Source organism: Papio anubis, chromosome 13 (assembly GCF_008728515.1).
Source record: "Papio anubis isolate 15944 chromosome 13, Panubis1.0, whole genome shotgun sequence".
NCBI lineage: Eukaryota > Metazoa > Chordata > Mammalia > Primates > Cercopithecidae > Papio > Papio anubis.
In genome coordinates this window covers 65,002,900-65,030,618 of record NC_044988.1, presented here as the reverse complement: position 1 = coordinate 65,030,618, position 27,719 = coordinate 65,002,900, and the positions used below count along the sequence as shown (strand labels likewise).

The 27,719-nt window shown below is 50.4% G+C and overlaps 1 protein-coding gene across 2 annotated transcripts in view; it reads left to right on the top strand.

Annotated features, from left to right (window-relative positions):
• Window positions 1–27,719, top strand: part of PAX5 (paired box 5) — a 113,465-nt gene that overhangs the window by 47,538 nt on the left and 38,208 nt on the right. For both annotated transcript variants that reach the window (XM_031654325.1, XM_031654326.1), the window contains exon 6: window positions 20,835–21,010. In XM_031654325.1, coding sequence (XP_031510185.1) covers window positions 20,835–21,010 — 176 coding nt within the window. The remainder of the gene's footprint in view (window positions 1–20,834; window positions 21,011–27,719) is intronic.

Below are 27,719 nucleotides of genomic sequence, written 5' to 3'. Positions count from 1 at the left end.
GCACATTTTATCAGTTAAGAACCTGCGTACCTCCCTCTCAGGAGATCACCTTAAGGAGGCAGGCAGGCAGGCAGAGAGGCAGAGACAATGGGTGAAAAACAACTGTTTGGGGGCCTAATTTATGGTCTCTCCAGCAAACGCCTTCTTTCAGGGGAGCCCCGTTTCCTGCTCTTCCCCATTGCCCCAAGCACCTTCCAGCAGACTCCAGAGTATGACTCCTTCCTAGCTCCCCAAAGAATGGGGAGACGGAACAAGCAGAGCCTGTGCCTGAGCCATCTCGTTCAAGGCCTTCAAGGGCCTCCTGGCTTGGCACTCCCTTGCTGGTGATCTTGAACCACCCATGCTGGGCCTCGATTTTCCTACTGGCAACAGAGAGAGCAGGACGCCTTCTTCAAATTCTTGTGGAAATTCAGCGAGAAGCAGTGCATGAGAAAGTGCTTGGTAAGCTGTAAAGCTCTATTGCCTATGAGAGTATCATTATAGTTCATCTCACATACCCACTCTGTGGCAAGGGACACATTTCTGAACATCTCCAAGGGTCAGTTTCCCCATCTGTAAAATGGGGACTATATACTTAGGTCATACAATTACTGTGAGAATTTCGTAACAGAGGTAAAACACCTGGTACAGTTCTTGGCAGTGGGAGGTGCCCAGGTCTAGGTTGGGCCGTTTTCCGTTTCCCTTTCTTATTCCTTCACAGCACCTTTCCCTAAGTACAGCGTATAGCCACGCAGCCCCAGGCGTCTGAAACCCAACTGGCCACTCTGTGGCCTGCACCCCACTTCGCTCCTCTGTAGAAAAGGGATAGTTAACAGTATCTGCTTCCGAGGGTTGTGGGGGAAGATTAGACCATGCTCATCCGTGGCTCGACACAGAGTCAACACCAGGTGGACGTTGGTGATGCTGCCAGGCCTTCCTCCCTCTGCACACCCAGGCACTGGGCGTGGGCTGGACGGGACCCCGGCCACCATCTCCTTCGAGCCTATTCGTGGCCGGTGAAGAAAGCCAGGCATGAGAGGAGCAGGAAGCGAGTCGCTCAAGGTCGCACGAGTCATATCCCAAGATCTTTGAGGGATATCCAGGGATCCGCGGTGCCACTGTGCAAATACAGCTCGGCAGAGAGGCTGAGGTCCCTGCGGGGAGGCCGGTCCCTTCCTCCTCGGCCCCGCAGTCCGGGAGCCCCGTGGGCCTCGCTCCCGCCCACCGTCCGGGGATCCTCGGGGCTCGGGCTCCGACGGAGGAGCCCCTAGGGCCGGGGGCGGAGGGCAGACGCCTTCCAGGATGGCACCTGGATTTCCTGCGCGACGTGGAAGGAGAAATGAATTCAGCTGCTGCAGAACGTGGCGCAAAGAGAAGGCAGCGCGCTGCGCCCCCGGGAAGGAGGCCGCCCGCTCGCGCCGGCCTCCGCCAAGCATTTGCAATTTAATTGACATTGGCGGCAGGAAGCCAATCAGTCTAAGTCAATTGACGTTCCGAGATAAAACTAATCGGCGGCCGGCGCTGCCCCCGCCGGCGCGGCCGCGGCGGGGCCCGGGGCGCAGCGTGGAGGCGGCGGCGCGCCCTGCAGGTCCCGGCGCTGGCGCGTGGCTCGGCCCGCTGATTGCCGCGCGGCCCGCGGCAGCCGGGAGAGGCCCGTAATGAATGACTTTATTTGCCGGGGCCCCGCTGAGAACAATTGAGTTTGTTATGGTAACAACGGATGCCAGCTTTCCGGGGCCCCGGGGGGCGCGGGCGCGGCGGCAGCCGGGAGCTGGGCAGCGGAGCAGATGATGCTCGCTGGGGCGAGGGCGCCGGGCGGGGGCCGGACGGAGCTGGCGTCGGGACCCGGCCTGGAGGGGCGAGGCCAGTTCAAATGGGGGACGCGCAGCGTGGAACCGGGATGGGAGTTCTTGATCATTCCTTGATGTTGGACAGGCCGGTCCTCCTGGGTGCGACTGCCACTCTTTCTTCCCTCTGTCCCCGAGCCTGAGTGGGTTCTGATCTTGCTGGATGATGCCCTGACATAAACTTTTTGTCTCTTGCACCGGTGGAAAATTAGAAAAAGGCACAAACACAAAGGCATCCCTTTTTCCAGTGACCTGCAGTGGCTTGGGAAGTTCGGGACTGGATTTTGACCCTGCCACCTGCGCTTTGCGCCCTGGAGAGAAGGCCTTCCTTCCATCTCTGTCTCCTGTGTGTATCCCCATGCTCTGTGGCCAGACGCCCGCCTCAGAAAACTCTTCTTGCCCCACACAGAAGGCTGCCGCATGGAGATGGCTGGCTCTGAGGCCCCACAGCCTTCTCCTGCCTCCTGCTTCCGATCTTGAGTTCCAAGGGCAGAAATCGTCTCCCATTCATCCCAGACGCCCTCAGTGCCCAGCATAGGGCCTGGCACACACGTGAAAGTAGTAAGTGAGGGAATGGGCTTCTCTCTTCTTTGCAGAATCTTTTGCTTTCCCTTTGATTACAGATGCCAGAGTTCCCTTTTCCAGTTCTGTTTTCAGGCATGCTGGCATTCCCTCACTCACTCACTCACCAAACAACTGAGAACCAACCTTCCATCCAAACAGGCCCTGGCCAGGGAGAGACCATGTAACCCGTGTGATGAGTGTGTGGCAGGCACCTGCTATGTGCTCAGAGTTGGCAAAGGTATAATAAGTGCTTGCTGAGGGCCTTTCCGTTTGTCATGGCACTCAGCGATCCCTGGTGCCACCCGGTGACAATCATCACCCCACTCCCCATTTGCAGATGGACAAACTGATGCCCAGCGTGTTTGAGAGGCATCATGATGCAGTGGAATGGGTCTAGGCTGGGAATCTAACACTAGTTTGCTGTGTGAGCTTTGTCCATTTTCTTCCCCTCTCTGAGTCTCAGTATCCTTATCTATAAAATGGGGGAGTTGGAGATGATGGCCTCTGAGGACCAGTTGAGTGTGAGTTGTCTACAGGGAAGAGGGACCCAGGTCCCTGCTCCCAGTCCAGTTCTCTTTGGCTTTAAAGTGTGACCACTGGGGAAAAAAGTTGCCCTCCACCCTCAGCTGTACAAGGCTGATTGGTGAGAGCGAAGCACTTACTGTGTGATAGGCGAGTGTGGTGAGTGTGTATGTACTAATACTGTTTTCCTTTGGCTGTTGGAAAAAATGAGGCCAGGTGCAGTGGCTCATGCCTGTAATCCTAGCACTTTGGGAGGCCGAGGTGGACAGATCGCCTGAGGTCAGGAGTTCGAGAACAGCCTGGCCAACATGGTGAAACCCAGTCTCTACTAAAAATACAAAAGATTACCCTGGCGTGGTGGTGTGCACCTATAATCCCAGCTACTCAGGAGGCTGAGGCAGGAGAATCGCTTGAACCTGGGAGGCGGAGGTTGCAGTGAGCCGAGATTGTGCCACTGCACTCCAACCTGGGTGACAAGAGCAAAACTCCATCTCAAAAAAGAAAAAGAGACAGAGGTTCAATAACCAGTCCAGGGCCACCAAGACAGTAAGTCACAAGGCTGGGATTCAAACTCAGGCACTCTGTTTTCAGAGCCTGTGTATATAACCACCTACTAGTTGGCAGAGGCAGCATATAACCCCCGTAACACCCCTCCCTTGCCCTACATCTCACCCCAGTCTTAGTCCCACCTGCCTTGCTCTTGGAGCTCTAATGCGCATTCTGCATGTTTTCAGGGCAGCAGCAGCGTTGATTTTTCAAGGTGATTTTTCTCTCCCTGGCCTTTCCCTCTTGACCTAGGTACAGACAGCTGAGAGAAGGCTCCAGCAGGGAGGAGAAGCTGCTGTAGGAACCTGGGACTCTTCTTGGCTCAGTCCTAGCTGGAATCTTGTATTTGGGAAATGGTTTTCTAAAAAGGGCAGAGGGAATCCAGGTCTTGTCTTTTAGGAACAAGTTTTGCTATTCATGATCAAAGAAGTACATTTATTTCACAGTTGTTTTTGGTATCTGTCTTTCTGTCCCTCAAAAAGGGTCTGGAGAACTCTTTCTCTCTAGAGATATCCCCTTTTTAGCAAGACAAATTAGGAAGATAGTCCCTAATACGGGATAATCTCGACGGGTGGAACTGGAGGCGCCTTGGAATCATATATAGTGATTTTAAATCGTGTAACCCCAGCCGGGTGAGGTGGTTCATGCCTGTAATCCTAGCACTTTGGGAGGCTGAGAGGGGCGGATCCCTTGAGCTGAGGAGTTCAAGACCAATCTGGGCGACATGGTGAAATCCCATCTCTACAAAAAATACAAAATTAGCTGAATGTGGTGGAAAAAAATCATATCAACCCAATGTTTCCTCTTTAAAACAAGTATTTTGTAGTGCTTCCTTTGCTGTCCTAAAATGAAATTTAGAGGAAATCCACCCATACTCATAATTTAAAAAATAGATTTAATGCCCCAATTGTAACAGAAAGAGGAAAGAAAAGTAAAGTCATAATAAAATGATATATTTTCATTATGTAAATGCTCAGACATGACTACACCAGAAGACATAATAAAGTAGTTAGTTGCTTGCACTTAGGCGTAGAATCTCCATGAATGCAGCAGCTACAAATGTGGACAGCTGTGTTTTTTGGCAACATAAATATCTCTGGCGGTGTTGCCATCAGCAAACTGATTTTCTGAAATTATGAACATGTCCTGATAAAATTCCAACCAAAGCAAAGCATAATCTTCCCTCAATGTATATGGTGGTTGTATCCTTTGAAAAGTCAGTGTAAATGAAAACACCAAGTCTCTGTGTATATCAGTAACACAGAGTTACATTCATGACTCACATATTTATAAAGAGTTTTCACCAACTTCAGTGTGTGATGGATCATTCCATAGATGTGTGAGATGCAGGCCAAGTATTTATTGGACTGTGCTGGGTAGCATCCCTGGCACCATCCATTAAATGCCATAACTCCTCCCCCATAACAATATTAGTAATAATTCATAGATTTCCCAAATCTCCTCTGATCTCCTCACGCTTATGGACAACCACTGGAATGAATGGATTTCTCTCTAGGGTGTCTTTCTTTTGGGAAGTTCTGTGGAGTCTGTTAAAAAGCAAAATCTGCATGTATTGTGTACTCATTGTGTGCAAGACCTGAGCCAGAGACACAGAAGCATAGCCTGATTTAGATGTGGAGCTGTGAAAGCTATGTGATCCCACTTCATGGGTGCCAAGCTCCCAGGGGCCTCAGTCAGTGAGCATACCCCCACCTGCATCTTATCCTTGTCTGGGATGCCCCTTGCCTCCTCCTTCATGCCCCCAAATCCGAATCTTGGCTCAGATGCCACCTTATCCTCCCAGGAAGCCTTCCCTGACCCCCCATCCTCCTGTACTGGACAGGTTCCCTCTGTCTCTAGACTCTCATTGCCTGCGGTTGAGGGCTCTCTTAGGATACTTTCACAAGCTAGGACTGTAAGTCCATCTCCAGACCTTCTCTCCTTGACAGAGAATGGACTCCCTGAGGGCTCAGACTGGGTTCCCTGGCAGGGATTGAGGCCAGAGCACCAGCAACAGATCAATGTATGCTGGAACCAAGGGATTCACCTTAGCCAGGTACCCTTCTCTGTACACATCTTGTTCTTTTTATTTTTTTAATTTTACTTTCAATTTTTTTTTTTGAGACAAAATCTCAGTCTGTTGCCCAGGCTGGAGTGCAGTGGCATGATCTCGGCTCACTGCAACCTCCGCTTCCCGGGTTCAAGTGATTCTCCTGCCTCAGCCACCCAGTAGCTGGGCCTACAGGTGCACACTACCACACCTAGCTAATTTTTGTATTTTTACTAGAGGCGGGGTCTTGCCATGTTGGGCAGGCTGTTCTCAAACTCCTGACCTCAGGTGATCCGTCTGCCTCAGCCTCCCAAAGTGCTGGGATTACAGGGGGGAGTCACAGATCCCAGCCCTTGTTCTTTCTAATTTAGCAAATGGCTTCTGTTTTCCTGTCCTCACTCTCAGTCCTTACTGACTCTCAGGAGGTGCTCGCTGTGTAGACAGCACTCTCTCACATGCTCTGACCAGTGCTGTAGGCCTGGCACAATTTATTGACTCCATTGCACAGACATGTTGAGAGAAGTGTAAGAACACACAGCTGGCAAGCGGCAGAGCCAGAGCTCGCTCTCTGTGCTCCACCACTTTTGTCACTTAAACATTTACAAGGCAGAGCCTTTTCCCTGGGGTGTCATTCATCCATTTACTGGATGCCTGCGGTTGAGGGCTCTCTGAGGATCCTTTCACAAGCTTGGACTGCAAGTCCATCTCTAGGCCTTCTCTCCTTGACACAGAGTGGGCTTCCTGGCAGGGCTTGGGACCAGAGCACCAGCAACAGATCGATGTATGCTGGAGCCAAGGGATTCATCTTAGCCAGGTACCCCTCTCTGTACCCATCTTGTTCTTTTTATTTTTTAATTTTACTTTTAATTTTTTTTTTTAAATAAAATTGATGTGGTATTGGGCACTGTGGTCTCAGAGGTAGGTAAGGCCTGGGAGACCCCATTGTTTTCCCTTAGGGGTTTTCCTCAGGGACCCCTTTGTTTTCCCTTAGGCCAGACATGGAAGGGGAGCATCAGATATCCCCTGGGAGAGTGTGGCCACTATTTCCCAGCAGGAGGTCACATGGGAGCAGCTGTCTCCCTTCTCCTTTTTACCTGGTTTTGTTTGTTTGTTTGTTTGTTTGCCAGTTTCAGTGAAATTCACTCTATAAGTATTTATCGTGCTCCTGCTATGTGTGCTAGGGATTGTCCTAGTTGCTGGGAACACAGCAATGAACAAGACACACAAAAGTGTTTGCCCACATGAGTGACATTCTAAGGAGGAAAGACAATAACTAAATAAGGAAAATAAGCAGCATGCTGTTCAATGCTCTGGAGGAAAAGCTAGGTGAGGAGACAGGGAATGAAGCAGGGCTGAGCGGGAGCCTTTGCTGTTTTTGGAGGGTGGTCCTAATGATGAGCTGACGTTTGAGCAGAGGCCTTAATGGAGGGAGGAGTGAGCCAGGCAAATATCTGGGGGAGGAAGTTTCCAGAGAGAGGAAACAGCAAGTGCAAAGACCTCAAGGCCGAGTGAGCTTGGCATGACTGTGGAACCCTAAGGAGGCGAGTGTGACGGGAGCAGAATAAGCGGGGAAAGAGTGGGAGGAAATGAGGTCAGAAAGGTGGGATTGCAGGGTGGGTACTCAGATTGGTACCAGTAAGGCCTGGTAAGCTGTGAGGGACTGTGGGTTTTGCTCAGAGTGGGAGTAGACGGCAGCCTAGAACCTCCAACAGGGAACTTCAGAGGCACATTTCCTCCCCTACCTCCAGTGAGTCATTCACTCCAGCATACCTTCCCTCCTAATCACCTCCCAAACCTACCCCCTTCTCTGGGTAGCCATTCCGACCATTAGCTCTGTCCTGGCTGAGGGCTTCCACTCGACCCTGGACCTCAGTCTCATCTCCCTCCAACAGGGTCTCTACACTGTGGCCAGATTAGACCGTATGACCCTCCTCCCCCAACCCTTCTGTGTCTGGAATTGTGAATGTATTGATATCATCAGACAAGGGACTGACTGCAACAGAGACGGGAATCTGGGGTGTGGGGATTGGGGCTGCTGGTAGATGGGTTGTCATTTTGTCTGGGAGGCAGTGCAATGCAGTGCAGTGGGTGGCCCAAAGCCCCTCCCCCAACCCTCAACCAGCTCCTAATCCCCAGCCTGGTCTCTGGCTTCGGCAATGGCTCCCCCCAGAGGCACCTGCTTTATTTATGGCTTCTCCCCAACTCCCCGCAGGCAGAGGAAAGTCCATTAGTGTGTTTGCAGACTCTGCCAGCTCTGAGCAGATGCAAAGCTTATTTGCAAACTGTCATTGCCCTGGCCTCCTCCAGAGACTCTCATGCTGGGCTCAGCCTTGTGCCTCCAAGAGCCACCTCCCTCAGGCAGCCACCGGGGCAAGCCGCTTTCCTGATTTCCCTAAGCATAGTCTTGGCTTGGAGTTGGGAAAATTAAATTAAATGCCACGAAGGAACCGTAGCAGTGCATTGGGCCATGTTGACAGTAGAGAATGAAGTCCTCTCTGTTGATAGAAGCTCATTGTTTTGACATAAATTAGGGAGGCATTGAGAGAAAGTGGAAAAAGTCTTGAGCTGAGGACCTGGGACCCAAGTTCAAGTCTCTGTTAGGCTACTGAGTATCTTGGTGATTTGGGGCAATAGTTTATTGCCTTCTGAGCCTCAGTTTCCAAGTTGCACAAGGAGCTGCAGACAGGCTTGGAATCCACTCCAAGTTCCAGAATTCTCTGATTTGAATTTTGGGGATGTTTCTTTCATCCAGTGAGCTGGGGACAAAGCGATTTGTCCAAAATGGCTCAGTAATTCTGAAATTACCTGGAGACTGGCCTCATTGGGGTACAAGGCACTGAGGAGTTGAGACACCAGGGCTCTCAGTCTCACTTGGCCTGATCACTCTGCTGTGTGACCCTGGGCAGGCCACGTTCCCTCTCTGAGCCCATTTTCTCATCTGCAAAATGGAATTGTAATCTCCTGCCCATCCCCTGAGATTATCATGAGAATCAGATAAGCTGATGAATGTTTCATGTTCCACAGGAATATGTATTTGAGGGGTGTGATTGTTATTATTTTGTTGCTGTTATCCTTTTCAGATGTCTAGGCATGCACACTTGCCAGTGTAATACAAGAATATGCCCATATAGGGTACAGAGCCCAAACAAGTCAATTTAACTACAGGAGAGGGAAATAATGGTGCTTCTCTGAATAATGAAGAGCCCTTCTTATAAGTTGTGCTTGTTCAGTTCCACACCCTCATAAATCCACCATTCCTGTGTGTGTATTTGGTGGAAAAACACACCACAGACATACACAAAAGCCTCTTGAGTTCTTTTCAACTGGGACAGGAGATGACACACGTTGGCAGACAGAGGCTGATCTCTGTGTATCCAAGAGGAGTCAAGCCAGTCCGAGTACATCTAACAGGTCAAGCTCTGAAATGAAGAAGCAATAAGCCAGTGAAATGGTACTATCACCGAAACATGATTGATCAATTGAATTCTATCAGAGACAGTGGACAGTCAGATTAACTCAGGCCTGATAGGTTCAATGAGTTAAAGCATGATGTTCATTTCAGCTTCATTTCACCAGTCTTTGCTTGTGAAATTGGTCAATCAATAGAGGTTGAAGATCATATATATATATAGATATCGGGGACCATCTTATGGGGAATATAATCTTGGTAGTTGGCTGCTGGCTGGGGCTGCCTGCTGCAGGTAATGGAGACAGAACAGGGACTCCATCAGCCCCATCGAAATGGCCTGATATCTTCTCCAAATGAAAAGTATTTTTGGATCTCTGATGATTTATCTTTTTTTTCCTCCCTCTCACTTTGATCTATGACAAAACCCATACCCATCTTGGAGAAATATAGTGATTTCTCCTGAAAACATTTGTGCAATGATCAGATAGATACACTTCAAATACGAACCTTCTTTTTAGTTATATCGTCCTTGGGAAAAAAAATACAGACAGTAATTTAAAAACTCAAATGGGGGTAATGCAAAGATATCAGAGTAAATATGATTTTTAAGCGCTTTTATTTATTTATTTGTTTCTGTGCAGTGGGGGATGGGAGACAGACTGCTGTGTGCATGAAGGCCATAAACGGGATGTATGCAGAAGTCCTTCCAGGTATAATTAAAACGAAGCCTTTCGCATTCTTTGATCTCATTTAAAAGCACAATTTACAGAAACAAATCACCCTTTTGCTCCCAGTAATATTTCATTTGCTTCAGAATATTTTCACTATGGCGGTTAACATCCTTTCTAATTAGTGTGCATATCCCTCTGTAAGGTGGGGTAATTAGGGACTACTGTACGAGGTAATGGACTTGGACAGTATGGATTAGAGAGAACAGACTTGCCCTGTGGCAATGCATCAGGTATTACTTCCTTTCTGCCTCTTCTTTGAGGTCGTCTTGATTCATTTTAGCACAAAGAAATCCCATCTCTTCATACCAACACCATGAAAGCTTCAATAATGTATTTGCACTGTTTGTATATCAGAGTGTATATTAGGTTCTGGATAATGGATAGTGATGCTGAACAGCTCGACAGAGAGGGAAGAGCCTCTCACACTTCACCCCCTTTCCCCTCCTGCAACTCCTGAATTCTAATCATGCTGAATTATAGCCGGTCCCCTGCACCATGCTTTCTGTGCCTCCAGGCTGTCGCAGAGGCTGTTCCCTCTGGTTGGAATGCAATTCCTCTTCCCTGGGCATTTCTTTGGCTAACTCCATCCTTAAGACTCAGGGTAAGCCTGGACGCAGTAGTTCATGCCTGTAATCCCAGCACTTTGGGAGGCCAGTCTGGCCAACATGGTGAAACTCGGTCTCTACTTAAAATGCAAAAAATTAGTCAGGTGTGGTGGTGCATACCTGTAGTCCTAGCTACTTGGGAGGCTGAGGCAGGAGAATCGCTTGAACCTGGGAGGCAGAGGTTGCAGTGAGCCAAGATGGTGCCATTGCACATCCAGACTGGACAACAGGGTGAGACTCCGTCTCAAAAAAAAAGCCCCCAAAAAAGACTCAGGCTATATCTTTTCCAGGGGGCCGTTCTTGGGCTACACTTGCCCTTAGTCTGGATTAAGTGGAGTGAGTGAGTGTGGAGCAGACTCTGGAACCAGACTGCTTGAGTTCGGACCCTAGCTTCTCCACTTCTTAGCTGTGTGATCTTGGGCAAGTTACTCTTTTTTTTCCTTCCTTCCCCCTACCCCCCAATCTTTGGATCCTGTGACTAGGCAAGTTGTTTAACCCTCTGCCTCAGTTTCCTCATCTGTAAAATGGGAGGAAGCAATAACAGACTTGACATCTTAGGGTTTTCGTGAGGATCCAATAGGGAAGGTGCTTAGAACAGTGTCTCGCAGAGTGAGCTCTGAATAGGGTCTGGCCACTTCCATTAGGCTCCTAGGGCTATGTCTGCTTCTTAGGCTCCTAGCACTTATCGTACTACATTGCAATTATTCACTTGTCTTCGTCCTCCACTAGGAGACGAGGGCTAAGACTTGAAGCTCTCTGTAGTTCTGGTGGGAAGCCCAGGGCCAGATACTTGTATGTTGCTCAGGGATCAACGGATCCAGGATGCTTGAGGCAGGAGTCAGAAGCCTCATATCCAAGCTTACCTTGAATCTGCTGTATGGCCCCTGACAGATCCCTTTGCCATCTGGCCTCCCCTTTGCCATCCTCAAATGTGGAATCACCAGCCCTTGGGGCCTTTCCCACACTGACAGCCTATGACTCATTGGGTAACACCCAGCACAATCAGATTCACTCTGGTCAAACCTGAACGTATTTGGCAATTTTACAATTTCGCGTTTTCCTTCTCCGAGAAGAAAGATTGAGTGAAACTAATGGCTGAATAATGGTAGTTTCAATGGAATCTTTCTCCATGCCACCTTGATTTTTCTCAGTCTGCAGCCCCAGTTTAGGACAGGATTTAGAAAATGACTCAGAACATTGATTTTTGTTCCGGGCCACCAAGGGACATTTCCAGCCCAGCCACCCTCATCCCCAGCATGGGGCCTGGCTCATAGTAGATGTCCTAGAAGCATTTGCCAACTTAACTTGATTACCTCTACCTGGAATCCCATCTCTTAGCTTGGCATCTTGTTTCCCAGTCCTGACTCTTCTTGTCCCTCCTCCAGGACCCCCCTCCCTGTTGTTAGTCATCTCCAGGTCACTGTAAGCACCCCAAACAGCACCATGCAGAGAATCGAAGCTCTGTAATGAGTTTGAGCTTGAGCCTGTGAACAGCATTTTGTTGTTGTTGTTGGACTCTGAGCAATATATGACTTGCTGCATTTTCCTTTTGGTATATGCTGCCAGGGAGCTTAGAGCTCAACTGAGTTTTAGTAGTTTATCATCCACTCTAGTTCAAAATTTTATGAACAGCCTCAAATCTGTCTTAGAAGTAGGTGGGACATAAACTCTTAGTTGTTTCACTTTTTCCTCCTCTGAGATCACTGATATAATAGAGGTCACTCCTGAGTTCTCCGATGATGCCAGCCACTGTCCTAGTGCTGACTTCGGAGCCATACAAGCCTTTCTAGCTTAATCATTCAGTCAACAAACATTGATTAGCATCTCCTATGCTTGAGGTAAATGAGACAGGGGCGCTGCCCTCAACTCATAGTTTAGCAGGGAAAAAAATACTAATTCTAGAAACAGCTCATGTTTATTGAGCGCATACTATTGAGTTATGCTAAGTATTTTACATGTATTCTCATTAAATTCTCTCATCAACTCCAGACACTATTATTATTCCATTCTACAGATAAGAAAATTGAGGATTAGAGCAGTTAAAGAAGTTGCTCAAATATCATGGGCTTGTGAGAGACAGAGTGCTGGGATTTGAACCTGGACCCACATGAGTTCGGAGTGCCCAGGCTTCCCCACTGTTCTGTACCGGGTCTGCCACAGTGCTCAACTTCACTTTAGTGCATGTAGGAGCTGTGCGAATGCTCTGCTGTGTTATCTTGGGCAAATTACTTCGTCTCTCTGTGCCAGCTTCCTTAACTGTAAAGTGGAGATTCCAGGAGGACTGAGTTCACAGGATGGTTTGTGAAGAGTAAAATCCAGGCCATAGTGGTGGCCTGTGGAACATGCTGAGGAGACCCAGAAGAAAGGGTGGTGAATTCAGCCTTTGGATTTGGAGGCAGGCTTCAGAGAGGAGGCAGTTTTTAGACTGAGTCTTGCTGGGCAGGAGGGAAGGGCATGTCAGCAGAGGGTGCAGAATGTCTGGGGGCACTGGGGAGCAGTGGTGAAGGGACACATGAGGGCTGACAAACGGCCTGCTGGGGTGGCTTTCTGGGGTGAAGTGGGGGGTGACCCTGACTAGAGGGGCAGGTCGTCGAGGCCTCAGGGGCTCAGGCTTTGTCCCCAGGGAGCCTTGAAAGGGTTTTCTTGATGAAAATGAGGGTGACAGCAGCTAGCATTATTTGGACACTAAACTCTGTGCCAGGCGCCATGTTAAAGTGTCATGGAGATGATCTCATTTAATCCTCACAAAAGCCCCACGAGTTGTCCTGCATACTGTTACTTTCAGTTTACAGATGAGGGGACTGAGGGCTTTCGTCTTAGCAGCTGACAGGAAGAATAAAGGGAGGTGTCCCGAGTGTTGGATCTGCAGATAAGAGACATAGGTACAAATCCCAGCATTGCCACTTTGAGCTGAGTGACCTCAGTGACTCAAGCTCTCTGAGCCTCAGTTTTCTCATCTGTAAAATGGAATAAGAATACATACTTCATAGAGATGTTCTGAGGGTCAAAGAAATGGAAGAATGCACAAATAAGTTGGCTCGGTGCCTGGCACTGAACAGCGCTCTCTCCGGGGTGAGAACAGGGGGTGTGGGGAGCTTTGCAACCCTGTTATCTCTGTCAGCCCCACTTCGTTCTTTGCTATTGACAGACGATGCTCTCCTAATCTTGCACAAGGAGTTTTGCTAACATGTCCCAGAACAAATCCCCTGGCTTCCTATCCCTTTTAAAAAATTATTTGTTTTTTTTTTTTTAAGAGACAGAGTCTTGTTCTGTCACACAGGCTAACTAACATGCAGTGGTGCCACCATAGCTCACTGAAGCCTTAAACTCCTGGGCTCTAGCAATCCTCTTGCCTCAGCCTCTCAAGTAGCTGGGACTACAGGCCTGCACCACCACACCCTGGCTAACTTCTTAATTTTATTATTACTGTTATTTTTGAGACAGAATCTTACTGTGTTGCCCAGGCTGGAGTGCAATGGCATGATCCTGGCTCACCAAAACCTCTGCCTCCTGGGTTCAAGTGATTCTCTTGCTTCAGCCTCCCGAGTAGCTGCAGGTGGGCACCACCACACATGACTAATTTTTGTATTTTTAGTAGAGACAGGGTTTTACCATGTTGGCCAGGCTGGTCTTGAACTCCTGACCTCAGGTGATCCGCCCGCCTTGGCCTCCCAAAGTGCTGGGATTACAGGCATGAGCCACCACACCCAGCCATTTTTTATTTTTATTTTTTTGTAGAGATGGGGATCTCAACATGTTGCCAAGGCTGGTCTTGAACTCCTGGCCTCAAATGATCCTCCCACCTTGGCCTCCCAAAGTGCTGGGATTATAGGCAGGAACCACTGCTCTCAGCCTGAAATAATTATTTAAAGTTACAAATTAGCATGGTCTGAATTTGGTGGATCTCTGCTTTATAGGTTGTTTTGAGAATTAGCCATTGCAGCCACCTGAAGATGCCAACTCCAAGCTCTTTGGGCTCACTTGACCCAAACTGGAAAAATGCCCCAAGTCACATCAGTTCATCTTGCCAGTCACCCCAACTCTGTACTCCTGTGGCAGATGACCCATCAGGACCTGCTCTGTCCTGCATCCTCACAAGGGAGACAAGTCTAGGAGTACAGGCAGTGCCAGAGGCCTGTGGTTACAAGCAGCAAACTGGGCTCATCTAGAGACAGCCCTGGACCCTGGGTAAGGTGGGGGTGTTGTAGTGCATAAAACAGGAATGGGATCTGGGAGTTATTCTCACAGTTTCTTCTTTTCTTTTCTTTTCTTTCTTTCTTTCCTTTTTTTTTGAGACTGAATCTTGCTCTATTGCCCAGGCTGGAGTGCAATGGTGCAATCTTGGCTCACTGCAAACTCCATCTCCTGGGTTCAAGAGATTCTCATGCCTCAGCCTCCTGAGTAGCTGAGATTAGGGGCGCCCACTACCACGCCTGGCTAATTTTTGTATTTTTAGTAGAGTGGGGGTTTCACCATGTTGGCCAGGCTGGTCTTGAACTCCTGACCTCAAGTGATTCACCTGCCTCGGCCTCCCAAAGTGCTGGGATTACAGCCATGAGCCACCGTGCCCAGTCTATTTTCATAGTTTCAAATAGTTTAAGAGTAAATATATCCCTGTGAAGAAAAAAGAGAGTTATTCCTGTCTCTGACTTTCCCCCAGCACTCCCACTGCCCCCAACCAACAGGCCTCTCATCACATGAGTGCTCATTCAAGAGAATGGGATCCTCTTGGTTGGCTCAGGCAGTCTCTTAGGGGTGGGATGGAGTATAGCCAGGGAGTCCCCTATAAAGACTGCACAACAACCAAAATGGGAAAATAAGTCAACGGTCATTTAATACTACTTAGCAGACAAAATCCGGGTGGATTTTGGTGGAGAAAGGGGTTAGAAATGATCAACTCAGCTACCTTAGCTTACTATCGGTGCCTCTGAGGCTCAGAGGGAGAGGAACTTGCCTGGGCCCACACAGCAAGTAAGGGCAGAGCTGGGGCTAGAAGCCAGGACTGCTGGCTCCCAACCCTTTTCCTACTGGGCCCTGCTACTGCCCTGCCATGCTAAGGAGCAGCTGTGAGGATGAAGGAAGCTGTATAAGGGCTCTGGCCTAGGCCTGGGTTGTGGAGAGGAACTGGACTCTGAGAAAGGCTGGAGGCTGACCTGGTGGCTCTAGCCTGCTTTCCTGGGGCTCTACAGCCTCCAGATGGGGTTACATCCCAAAAGCCATGATGCTAGAAGGGATTGCAGAGATTCATGTTTGTTTTTATATTTTTCCTCCCAGTGAGTGTCTACAGACATAAGGTGCATGATAATTTTTAAAGAAACAAACCAGAACCCTCCAAGAAAAATGCAAAACCCCTGAATCTGCTGCGCTCTGAAGAAAATGGAATGGGTTTATGATCTTTTAAGACACACAAGAGACAGCTTTCTCTTGACAGATGGGAATCTGAGGCTATTTTGCTTCCTCCCTTTTTGCGTGACCAGACCCGATTGTGTAAAGCTTTTAGCTTCAAAGCTGGGTTGTGAATAACATTGGTTTAACCTGAAATTTAAAGCCAGCATTTCTTTGCTCCCCGAGACGGGGCTTCCTGCCCCTTGCTCCCCTGAAGCTAGCTTCCAGAATGTTAATTCTACGAGCCATGGTTGACTAAGCCCAGCACTGGGTCTATTACATATTATTTGATTTGGAGTAGAAAAAAAAAGATTTAAAGATACCATGCCCCCGGTATACCTTTGTACTTTCGCCCATGTCTGTCCATATATTTAAGCATACCATTCACATTGTGAGTTCAGACTTTTCTCCCTGGAATAAAATGGGTCTGAGCATTTCTGTAGCCTGCCTCCAAGACCACATTCTCCAATTAAGTCAGACAGCATCTTCACGGTGCAGATGAGAAATGCTACAGAAGCTTACACCGGAGGCCTGGAGGTTCAGACCTGCCCTTGTGCAGGGGCTGATTTGGGGTATTCATTTTTGCAGCTGTCTCTGAGCATATAATCTGTTTGTTGGTTCATTCTCACTGAGGACCTACTGTGTGCCACATCAGAGGCAGGACAGAGGGTCCCTGACCTCTTAGGACCATGTGCTTTTTCCTTCAGAGTACTTACCTTGGTTGATACTTGCACCTTTACTGGTCCGATTATTTTCAATTACTGTTTGCCACCTCCTCTGGACATAACTCCATGAGGACGATGGCTGGGTCAGCTTTTGCCCATCACTGTGTCCCTGGCATTAGCACTCACTAAGCTTGGTGGAGGGAAGAATGATGAATGAGTGAGGTCAGATGGAGGGATCCTGACATTTTCAGATCAGACATGCAGAGTGATGGTGCATGTCACACTAGTCACAGGTAGTACCAATTCGTTCATTTAATCCACAGATATTCGCTTTGGAGGAGAGAGAGATGAATTACCTCCCACCTTTCCCCCGAAGGTAGCTCATAGCACAGTGTGGGAGTGAAGGGTCCAGGGGACGTGGTTTCTAAGGTAAGGGAGAAAGTGGTCAGAGCCCTAAGAACGGGAGCTGGAGGACCGGCTGGGGCATGAAGGAAGGAATCCTGGAGGAGGAGACACGTGTGCCTTCTGGCTGTGTCTGTCTGAAAAACAATGCCTGTGTCCCTGGGAGATGGTTTCCATTCCATATGGGCACAGTGGATCACCTGCGGCTCAACAGGCCAATCAGCGTATCACCTTTAAACACCCACAAATGCAAGCTCCTACTTCCGCCGGCCCCTAGTACCAAAAGAGGAGGCTTGGGAGCTGAGTTTAGAAAGCATGCCCCGACCTAAAGAAACGAGCGATTTGGGCCCTGGGACTGAGAAATGTGGAGGGCACATGCTTCCTCAGCACTTCCAGTAGCTCCTCAAGACTCCTGCAGCAAGGCTCAGATCCTCTCTCTGGCCTCTGGGGTTGTCTGGCTCGATCCCTCCCAGCCTCTCCAGATTCTCCTGGGGCCTCTTCCCTCTCTCCCTCTGTTCCTTTCACCCCCTTCTCTCAGGGCCTTTGTACCGGCCCTTTGTCTCCCCGGTCTGGCACCCTCTCTGCCCCACCCCCTTTCCCTGGTCACTCCTCACTCTTCCATGCAATTCCTCTTGGAGACTTCCCTGACTCCTCTCACACGAGGCCACTCCCCTCCCCATTACACATGGTCACATAGATATATTTTTATGCTCTCTTTTCACCCTAGCATCAGTCACAGTTGTTTGTAATCCTATGTTTATTCGTGTGATTACTCGACTAAAGTGGGCTGCCCTCTGTAGATTGTAGAGAGAGAGGTTTGTCTTGGTCATCACTGTATCCCCTGTTTTTGTTTATTTTTAAAATGTATTTACTTAAAAAATATTACCTGATACAGAGTAAATATTTTATCAATATTCGTTAAACCAATGAATAACTGACTATGTGTTTTGGAGTGTCCGAAGCCTTCTTAAGGAAATGACAGACACTATTGCCTTTATTTCCCTAGTAAAGGAAGCAAGCGAGGTGCTGGTGGGGCGAGAGTGGTGAGGGCAATCGTGGGACAGGGTGAGTGCCCAGAGAGGTGGGCTCTGCCCAGCTCACAGCCCTTCCAGGAAAGTCTACCTGCCTCAGCCTCCCAGGTGCTGGAATGACAGGCATGAGCCACTGTGCCTGGCAGCCTGGATATCCTTACAGGCTCAGTTGACAGGGGCTGTGGCTGACTCTCAAAGAAACAGAGCAGGATGCAGCCAGTTCGCTTCTGGGGAGACTCTGCAGAGAGGGGCGCGGGTCCAGCAAGGCTGCCTGTGCTCAGAGGCTGTGTGGTGTCCTCAGGGGAGGGTCTCCTAACACCCGCTGTGTGTACACTTGAGGGCCTGTGTGCCCTGAGCCTTTACTCTGTGCTGGGCTATACTGGGTGACCAGACAGTGACCTTGCCCGCAGGGGCCCTCAGTGGATCCATTCCCTCTGAGCTTTGGGCTCTGAGCTGTGGAAAGAGCCTGGCCCATGAGTCCCGTGGGAAAGGGATCAAGCCTGAGGATGTCTCTGGGAGGATGGCCTGGCTGGCTGGGAGAGGCCCCCTAGAGGGGCAGAGTTGAGGGGGTGTGATGGAGCAGCTGGGCACTGCTCTGCTGGGGACAGAGCCAGGCCTCGGCAGGAGTTGTTAGGAGATGGCTGACAGGAAGGAGGCTTCACTAAGAGTTTTGGGCCTGGCTGGCAGGGTTGGGGCTGGGAAGTATAACCAAAGCTGGTGGAGGGAGAAGCTTTTTGAAAGTGATGTGCCCCTTCTGACAGGGAGGAACTTGGGGGTGCACTGGGGACCAAGGCCAACATCATGCTTTCGCAGGAGTGACTGGGACCAGGATGACTGGGCAGAGCCACAGCTGAGTAGGAAAAACTGAGCCGTCTTTCCTGGTGTGCATGTGCCTGTGCATGTGTGGGCAGAGAACCTTTGAGAAAAGGATCATTTGGTGGGTGCTGACCAATGGAAGAACACTGCAGGGCAGACAGACTGGGCCATGAGCTCCCGTACCTGCTAGTCTTGGTGACCTTGTGGGAATGGTCCCTGTGGGGATGGGCCATGATGGGAGAAGGGTCTCTGAGGATGATGTCCTCTGGGCAGGAGCAGGCACCTGCCTTGTGGAAGGCCAGGGTCACGGGCTGCTAGAGGAGGGGCCTAGGCTTCAGGCTGGGGAACGTTGGTCAGAGAGACCAACTTCTGCCTTGGCCCACATGTGGGAGCATCTGGTGACTCAGGCTGTGGCCCAGCCTACAGTATCCTCTTGGGTCAAAATTAGTGGGGAATCCATTTTCTCAGAGGGCTCGTGAGCTGCCTCTGAAGGCCCTTCCTATAGAGGATGCTGGGTCCTCTGAGCCTGTTGGCTTCTACAGGGGATCTGAAAGGCCAAAACACAAAGCTGCTATCTTTGTTCAGATGTCAGCCCTGCATTGCAGTTGTCTCCAGATAAGTACAGTTGAGGAAGCACTGACTTTTGGCTGAGTCTTGGTGACACCACATCCCACTGCTTCATGCTCCTTAGTCTGGCCTCATTCCTCACATGAATGGGAGCTGGCCATGACGGATGAAGTCCAGTCTAGGGCAGGAGTGTGCTGGTGGGGGCGGGGGTCAGACAAGGCCTTGAGTAAGGGCACCTTTTAGCATGAGAGCAGACCCATGCTGGTTTTCCCCAGGGCTTCCTGACTGCAGGAAGATGTCCCAGATGCCTCACCTCTGGGCCTGGGTTTCAAAAAGCCTCTGGTCAGCCTTGTGTGAGCAATGTGGTCCCAGAGAGCCCTGGGGAATGATGTACCCTCTGAGGCCATTTGCTCGCTGGAAACATTTGCCCTCTGTGCTTGATTTTATTTTGAACAGTTCCAGCTTGAGACTCAACAGAAGATATTTCATCGCATTTGTTTCTTTATTGATAATTCATAATATTTCTTTTGACATGTAAGCATCATCACCAGAGACTGTTACAGTGTGAATAGCTAACAATACAGAACACAGAGGGAATTTAATCTTATACTTACTTAATTTACATTTTGGAATAGGCAGTACATTTAAACTTCTGAAGCCAAACCAAACCAAAGAAAAACATGCCGAGAAAAGTCTCTCCCCCTCACCTCCACTCACTCACTTCCTACCTCCCTGAATGAGCAACCACTGCTCATTCTCAAATATCCTTTGGAGAGATCCATATTGCACATAGTCTTATTTTCTTCCTTTTTACACAAAAGGTTGTACATTATACATGCTGTGCTGTACCTTGTTTTTTATTTTTTAACATAACAATGTATCTTGAAGATCTTTTCATATCAATTCACAGAAGGAAGCCTCATTCCTTTCTGCGGCTGCACAGTTTTCCATTATGCAAGTATGCCTGGCTGCGTTAACCAGCCCCCGCCCCCAAATAAACTCTCGGGTTGTTTCCAGTCTTTTGCTACAAGAACCTTGTACATACATCACTTCTCACATGTGTAAGTTGAGCTGTAAAATAAATTCCCAGAAGTGCAATTGCTATATTGAAGGGAAAGTGCATTTATGGTTTTGACAGATTTGTCGACTTGTCTAGCACAGGTGTTGTTACCACTTCCACCAGAATTGTATGAGAGTCCCGTTTTCCTACAGTCTTCCTAGCACAGTGTTTCACTGACCGATCACATGATGTGGTAGCAAATGTCCAGGGTAAGGACCTCAACTCTGGGAAAAACTGTACCTCCCAGGAGTGTCTTTAGGACAGGAGGGGCAGGAGCACCTGATGACTAGGCCTGCGGGTCAACCCAAGCTCGAATTCTCAGGCAAACCAATAAATCTCTCTAGGTCTCAATCTTCTCATCTGCAAAGTGGGGAGAATAACCTACTTTGAGGGTCCTCACGAGGATTAGATGAGATGATGCATGTCAAAAGGACTTTGCACAGTCCCTGGCACATGGCTGCGGGAGGCTGGCCCTGCACTTACCAAGCAGGTGACCTTGGGCAAGGCGGTGCCTTACCTGAGCCCCTGCCGGTGTCTTCTTTGGTCAGGGAGGGAGTTGGGGTTAGGTCCTCTTTGTAGTCTCAGGGTCTGACCTGTCTTTCTTTAGCAACGTGTATAACCTCCATTCACCCTTCCTCTCTCCTGCTCATCAAAGGTATTCAGGAGTCTCCGGTGCCGAACGGCCACTCACTTCCAGGCAGAGATTTCCTCCGGAAGCAGATGCGGGGAGACTTGTTCACACAGCAGCAGCTGGAGGTGCTGGACCGCGTGTTTGAGAGGCAGCACTACTCAGACATCTTCACCACCACAGAGCCCATCAAGCCTGAACAGGTACGCCCCGTGATGCATGCCCGCCACACCTACCGCTGCCACACCGGCCCAGCCACTTTCCTGAAGGCAGAGTCATCTGGCAGGGGGGTGTGGGTGAGGGCACACCAGGTTCTTCTCAGAGAGGTCTCTTCAGTATTCTTGGCCAAACTTGGGCAGTCACTACATCCCACGAGGCCGGGAGGGCTTGTCTGGGGCTCCAGTTGCTGGCCAGCCGGGGGGTGGGTGACTTCTCTGGCTGCTCTCGTGTCCTTTCCAAGGACTCTCTGGATAGAAGGGTGTGATGATCTTCCGGGACACTTAAGGTGGTCTTGGGTCATTATCTTGTCAGTCAGGGTGATGGTGGAAATATGTAACCAGCACGTGGCCTGGGGGCTCACTGGCCGTGAACAATGGAATGACGGAACAGGCAGGTATCCCACTGTCTGCCCTCTCACCAGGTCACCCTGTCATACTTTTAGCAACTGAATCCAAGAGTCTGGAGATAAAGAAATGTCTCATTGCACAAACTCCCACCTGGGTTATTTGCAAGAGAGGGAGAAAGCAGGAGGGCCAGCCCTGGCTGACTGGCTGTCTGCTATACCCTGGGCGGAGTAGTCACTACCTGTGACTATAGAGATGGGATCACGAGGCTCGGCCCAGTGAGAGGCTCCTGAGGCCTAACTAACGTCCCTGGAGTACCAGATTCAATTCATAAGACTATTTCCTGACACCCAGTGTGTGCCAGGGGCTTGACAGATAACCTTGCAGGCTAGACATGGCTCTGGATGGCCAAGAGCTCCCACCTGGTGGGCCAACCAGAGAGACCCCACAGACAATAACTTTCCCCAGCACTTTCCTCGCTGGTACTAGTGGTGAGAACTGGCGGCACTGAGCTTCCACTAAATGCTAATTAGAGGATACTTCTGAATTTTCTCCAAAAAGTCATTCCAAATAGTGTAGGCTCCCTGCACAGCTCCCATGGAGAGGCGACGTGCTGGAGAGAACCGTGGGTGGTGAGGGAAGAGCAGGGCCTCTGGGGCCACCTGTCTATGACAGTCTGTCTGTGTCCGAGCAGTTTCTGTGAGAGCTCTTGCAGACCTTCTAGCCACTTTGTTTTCAGAGGGTTAAACCAAGGTCCAGAGAAGCAGAGCAACTTACCTAAGGCCATCCTGCAAGACATGCATTCACATAACAAATACGATGAGTGTCTACTTTGTACAAGCCATGGAGCCATGCACCGGGTCACATCAGTGAACAAGATGGGCTTGGACCTCCCCTCAGGGAGCTTACAGACTTGCAGAAGAATCCCAATAAAAGAATTTCCTGAAGGGTCATGGGTTACAGGTGTGCTCGGTGCTGAGGAGGAGGTGTCTGAGGTTCTCTGAGAGCCTAAAGGAAAGGCTGAGCCACAGTGGCCTCCTGGGAGAAAGGTATTTATGCTGAGCCTGAAGGGTTTGGGAGCAAGGAGAAGGGGTGTGGGGGTGGAGGGAAGTGCCTGGCAGAGGGGACAGCAAGTGCGAAGGCCCTGAGTTGAGAGGGAGGCAGCAGATTGAGGAACGGAGAGAGCGGGCGTGGCTGTGGCTCAGGGACGGGCGGGGGGTGGTGCTGGGGAGGTGGGCCTGGTCTTGTAGACTGAAGTGAGGATGTTAGTCTTTCTCCTACAAGTTGAGTGATGCCTCTGCTGGGTAGGACACGGTTATGGTGCTGGGCATAGCCGCCCCCACACACTCTAGATCCTGGGCTTCAGGGAGGAGAATCTGTTTCCATCGCAAGCACCCTCCCGGCTCTGCTCAGAGCCCTTCTGGGAGAGGGCAGAAGGCACGTTTTCTCCAACACAGGAAGAGAGTGAGAGGGGACTTGATCAGGGAACCTTCCTGGATGAGGTCTGTCCTTCCCTCCAGAATGTGGAAGAAAGTTTATCTTCTTCTTTTATTTTTTGAGATGGAGTTTCGCTGTTGTTGCCCAGGCTGGAGTGCAGTGGTGTCATCCCAGCTCACCACAACCTCCACCTTCTGGGTTCAAGTGATTCTCCTGCCTCAGCCTCCTGAGTAGCTGGGATTACAGGTGCCTGCCACCGCGCCCAGCTAATTTTTTTGTGTTTTTAGTAGAGACGGGGTTTCACCATGTTGGCCAGGCTGGTCTTGAACTCCGGACCTCAGGTGATCCACCTGCTTTGGCCTCCCAAAGTGCTGGGATTATAGACGTGAGCCATTGCGCCCAGCCAGAAAGTTTATCTTTTTTTTTTTTTTTTTTTTTTTTTGAGATGGAGTCTCACTCTGTCACCCAGGCAGGAGTGCAGTGACGCAATCTCTGCTCACTGTAAGCTCCGCCTCCCAGGTTCACACCATTCCCCCGCCTCAGCCTCCTGAGTAGCTGGGACAACAGGTGCCCGCCACAAATGCCTGGCTAGTTTTTTTGTATTTTTTAGTAGAGGTGGGGTTTCACCATGTTAGCCAGGATGGGCTCGATCTCCTGACCTCGTGATTCACCCGCCTTGGCCTCCCGAAGTGCTGGGATTATAGGCGTGAGCCACCGCGCCCGGCCAGAAAGTTTATCTTCTAATGGCTGACAAGATCATGTAATTTTAGGGGTAACAGGAACCACAGAGGCAAGATTTCAATCCTCTTGTTTTTTTAGAGGCCCAGAGAGAGGACAGGGCATGTCTGAGGTCACCCAGCAAGTGAGTGGGGAAGAGAGGGGATCCAGGCCTCTGCACTCCACCTGGCTTCTGCAGCACAAATGTTTCTAAGAACCCCTAATTAACGCAGACACTCGGTGCGAGACTCCCTCTGTGTTTCACATGACTGTCATGGAGACTCAGCATCTGCACCATAGCTCCTTTAGCTCAGAGTGCCCAGGAAGACCATGCAGCCTGCAGGGCCTCATCCCTGAGTGGTCTGGAAGCCGCCCATTGATTCACTCACTCACCTGCTCACGTACCACTCCTCTAACTTCTTCCCTGATCGTGGGCTGAGAGCCAGGCACAGTGCCAGGTGCTCATCAGCTCTGCCCAGTCTCACAAGGGCAGTGTGCTGTGGACTCAGAGCCCACAGGACAAGAGAGACTGTTCAGAGGGTCCTGATGAGGTGTCAGCCAGAGAGGGGGACGTTACCTGGGTTGGGAGCATTATGGACAATGGCACTGAGGGGGCAGTGTTGGATGGGGGGCTTGAAGGACAGGTCCCTTGGGCTCATGGAGAGATGGGGTCTGATAGGGAGGAGACCTGATTACAAACTCTGTGAGGACTCAGCATCTCCAGTGTCCTTCAGAATGAGCGGGCACGCCTGCAGGCCTGTCTCTGACTGTGCGCTCTGAGGCGGTGACTGCAGGTGAACTGTGTGGCAGGATAATGACTGACCCAGTGTTTTCTGGTTAATCTGCTTCACCTCCCTGTAATGTGTCTTAATGAGGAGAGATGGAAGGTGAGGCGGCGGGGCTGCCCTGCACACACACACAGGCACTGGACTATGAATGACATACCCTCGCGCCCGATTCCCAATCACTTAGGACAAACGATGCCCGAGCAAGGGGCCGCAGGCTGGGAAGGGATGTGCGTCAAGGGTACAGGTTCCTTGGGCCCCTCATGCTAGCTCTCTGAGAGGTGAATGTTCCACAGGCCTTGCCTGTGAGCCCCAGCGTGGCATGGCGGTGGTGACAGGAAGGGGGCCTGAGGTGCTGGCTGCGGAGGCTGGCTTTCTCTTCCATTTTCGAGCAGATCGAGCTGTCTCAGTTTGTGTCTCTGTGGCCTAGTGCCCTGGATGGGGGCCTTGCTGTCACTTTCGTTGAGCAGCTTGGTGGGGAAGAAAGAGCACTTACTGGCCTTGGGGTCGGGAAGCTTGGTTTGAGTCCTGGCTCTGCCCTGCTGAGCAAGTCACTGTTTTTCTGGACCTCAGTTTCCGTATCTGTGGTAGGAGTAATCATGATTTTGATGACGACAACAAGAAGAACAGCAGCAACAACTGAAGCCGAACATGACAACAGCGATCCTCCTCACCTATACACCATAGCGTTCAGTTCACATCCATCCTCTCATTGGACCCCCAAGGCAAATGCCTGCCAAACAGGCTGGGCACGATTTGGGAGCCCCATTATACAGATTGGATCATTTTTTTTCACAGATTGTTTACTCAGGGAGTTTCTGAGATTGTTGAACTGCAGAGCTGGAATCTCATCTCAGGGTCTTCTGTCTTCATCTCATGCAAGATGGTTCCATGGGCCTCCAGGTCCAGGATGATTCCAGGGGCCAGTTTTCTGGCTGGTTGATTTCCAGACCTGGCCTATTGCAGTCAGAGTCTGCCTGTCATTCCAGAACTCTCAGAACTTGCCATAGGTTTGGAGAGGCCACATCCTCCCAGATCCTCCCACCCTGTCCCCCATGGGAAGAACATTCCTCCTTGGGGCCAGGCAGGGGTCCTGACAGTTACTGCTGTTAGCTCGGAGCCTGCCCCACCTTGCAGCTTTTCCCGCCAGGATCTACCTGGGTGGGTGGGCCCAGGCTGCTGGCTTTTATAGGGAAATGTAGTAAACCCTTTGCCGTGGGTGGAAAGGGTTAATGTTGACCACTCCTGGAGCAGTGAAACACTTCCTTTTCAAAATGGTTTTTGAAAAAGCAATTCTCTTTTCCCTACACGTGTAGTGAGTAAAAATCATGTTGGAGGAAGAGAAGAAAATAAAGCTGCTGGTGGTGAGTGTGTGTGTGCGCACGCGTGTATGTGCGTGCGTGTGTGTGTATGTTTCCAGCAGTGGAATCTGTTTCAGTAAAACTTCCATTGACGTTGTCGTCGGCGCAGCGCTCCTGGTGGCAGCGGGTCCCTCCTCCGGCCGCCACAGGAAGGCCGTGGAGCACAGCCTGCCGTATTTACTCTCGGCAGACTATTAACCAACACCAGGCTATTAATCTGGCTTTTGAGCCTTCACTAAAGCCCATAAAAGCTCACAGTTGTCAAATGGAGTTCATTTTAATTTCCTTTCAATCACAGTAAATTATTCAGGTGATAAATCAGCTGGAGCAGCCTCCTGGCTGTAATAGAAACCCTAATTCCTGGCTAATTATCCAGCCCATTGCTGCCAACAGATCAATACGGGTGCAAAATGGAACGGGCCAGGGCCCTCCCTCCCATTGGGCCAGAGACAGAGAGACAGCTGGGGAAGGGGATGTGCTGCTGACCTCCCAGGAAGTTCAAAGGTCACAGGGGGTTAAACCAGGAGAAGGTCTGTCCCTTGTCTAACAGAGATAGCCACTAGAAATGCCTCCTGCTGTCATCAGCTGCTTTGCCCTCTCAGTGGTGGCACTTCTCCAGGCTGGTAGGCCGAACAGGATTCTAGCATTGCCTTCTCCTGTGGGCATCCTGTTCCTGGGAAGGGGCTGGTTTGTGCTTCTGAGCATGATTGAGCTTGGTCATCAGGGGTGGCCTGAACCTCGACCATGAGGCAGAAAAACGGCTGAGTACCCTGGGGAGAAAGAGGACGTGCTTTTTTTCTTCAGGGAACTCATTTTCCTTCATTGTGGATCTATGTCCCACCATGAGGAAGGGAGAAGGTGAGGAGGGGGTGGGGAGACACGTGGGCCAGGCTGAGAAAGGGGAAGGCTTCCTGGAGGAGGTGCCTTGAGGGAAGGGCAGAATGCGGCCCTGTGGCGATAGCAGATGGCTGGCTGGAGAAGGCATTCTAGGCCGAAGGAGCAGCACAGGCAAAGGACTGTGCAAAGGGAGGAACGCAGGTGTGGGCAGAGAGCTGCAGGGGGGCCTGGATGGTTGAAATGGGGGGCAGTGAAAGGAAGTCAGGTACAGTGGGGTGGAGGAACAGGAGGGCACCCCAACCGCAGAGGGCTGGAACACAGAGGTGAGGTGTGACTGCTTTGAGGGCAGTGTGTCCCAGAGCCTGGGATCTGTGGCCTGGATTATTCTGCTCACCTTGGAAGCAACCTTCACTGGGACCTCTTGCCTCGTCCTGTTTCTGCGACTACCACTGGATCTCCTTCTTCTTGAAGCCTGCCTCCCATAAAAGTCCCTCATGGTTTCCCACCACTTGAAACCCCAACCCCAGACCTTCATCCCCATCACACCCCTTCACCATCCCCATGTCCCTCTGCTTGCTCACGAGACGCTTGGGCTGTGGCCAGGCCTGACCCTTCACTGCCCACACAGGCTGGGCTGCTTCTGTGTCCAAGGGGGCTGCTGCCCATGGCCCTGCCTCTCCCAGGACTGGCGTGTGCCTGTGTGTGCGTGTGTATGTGCATGAACGTGTGAATCCCAGGTGAGGCTCTGAGCACGTTTGGTGACAGGTACTACAGTTATTACTTTCTTAATTTTGTGGCTCACACTCTAAGCTGCTGCTCACTGTTTCCCTGCCTGGAACATTCTTTCAGCCTGTTTCTAAAACCTACCCTGTCCAGGCCCTGGAGGAGTCCTGCCTGGCCTGTTAGGCCTTCACTGACCCTGCACCAATTTGGCCTGCACCAACTTGTCTCTTATCTGAGCTCATAAATGCATTGGGTTTTATTGATTGCTGTAGTAATTGCTGTAGCTACTGTGTATTCATTGCTTATGGTGTGCCTGGCTCTGTTCTGAGAAGACCGTCACTTACCCCACCTCATTACCAAGTCACAACTCCTATCATCCCCATTGTGCAGACAGAACAGCTGAGGTTTGGTGAGATGAGTACGGTGACTTAGCTAAGGGCACACAGTAAATGTGGGGCCAAGATCATAAGCCAGGTCCTTGGCTCCAGA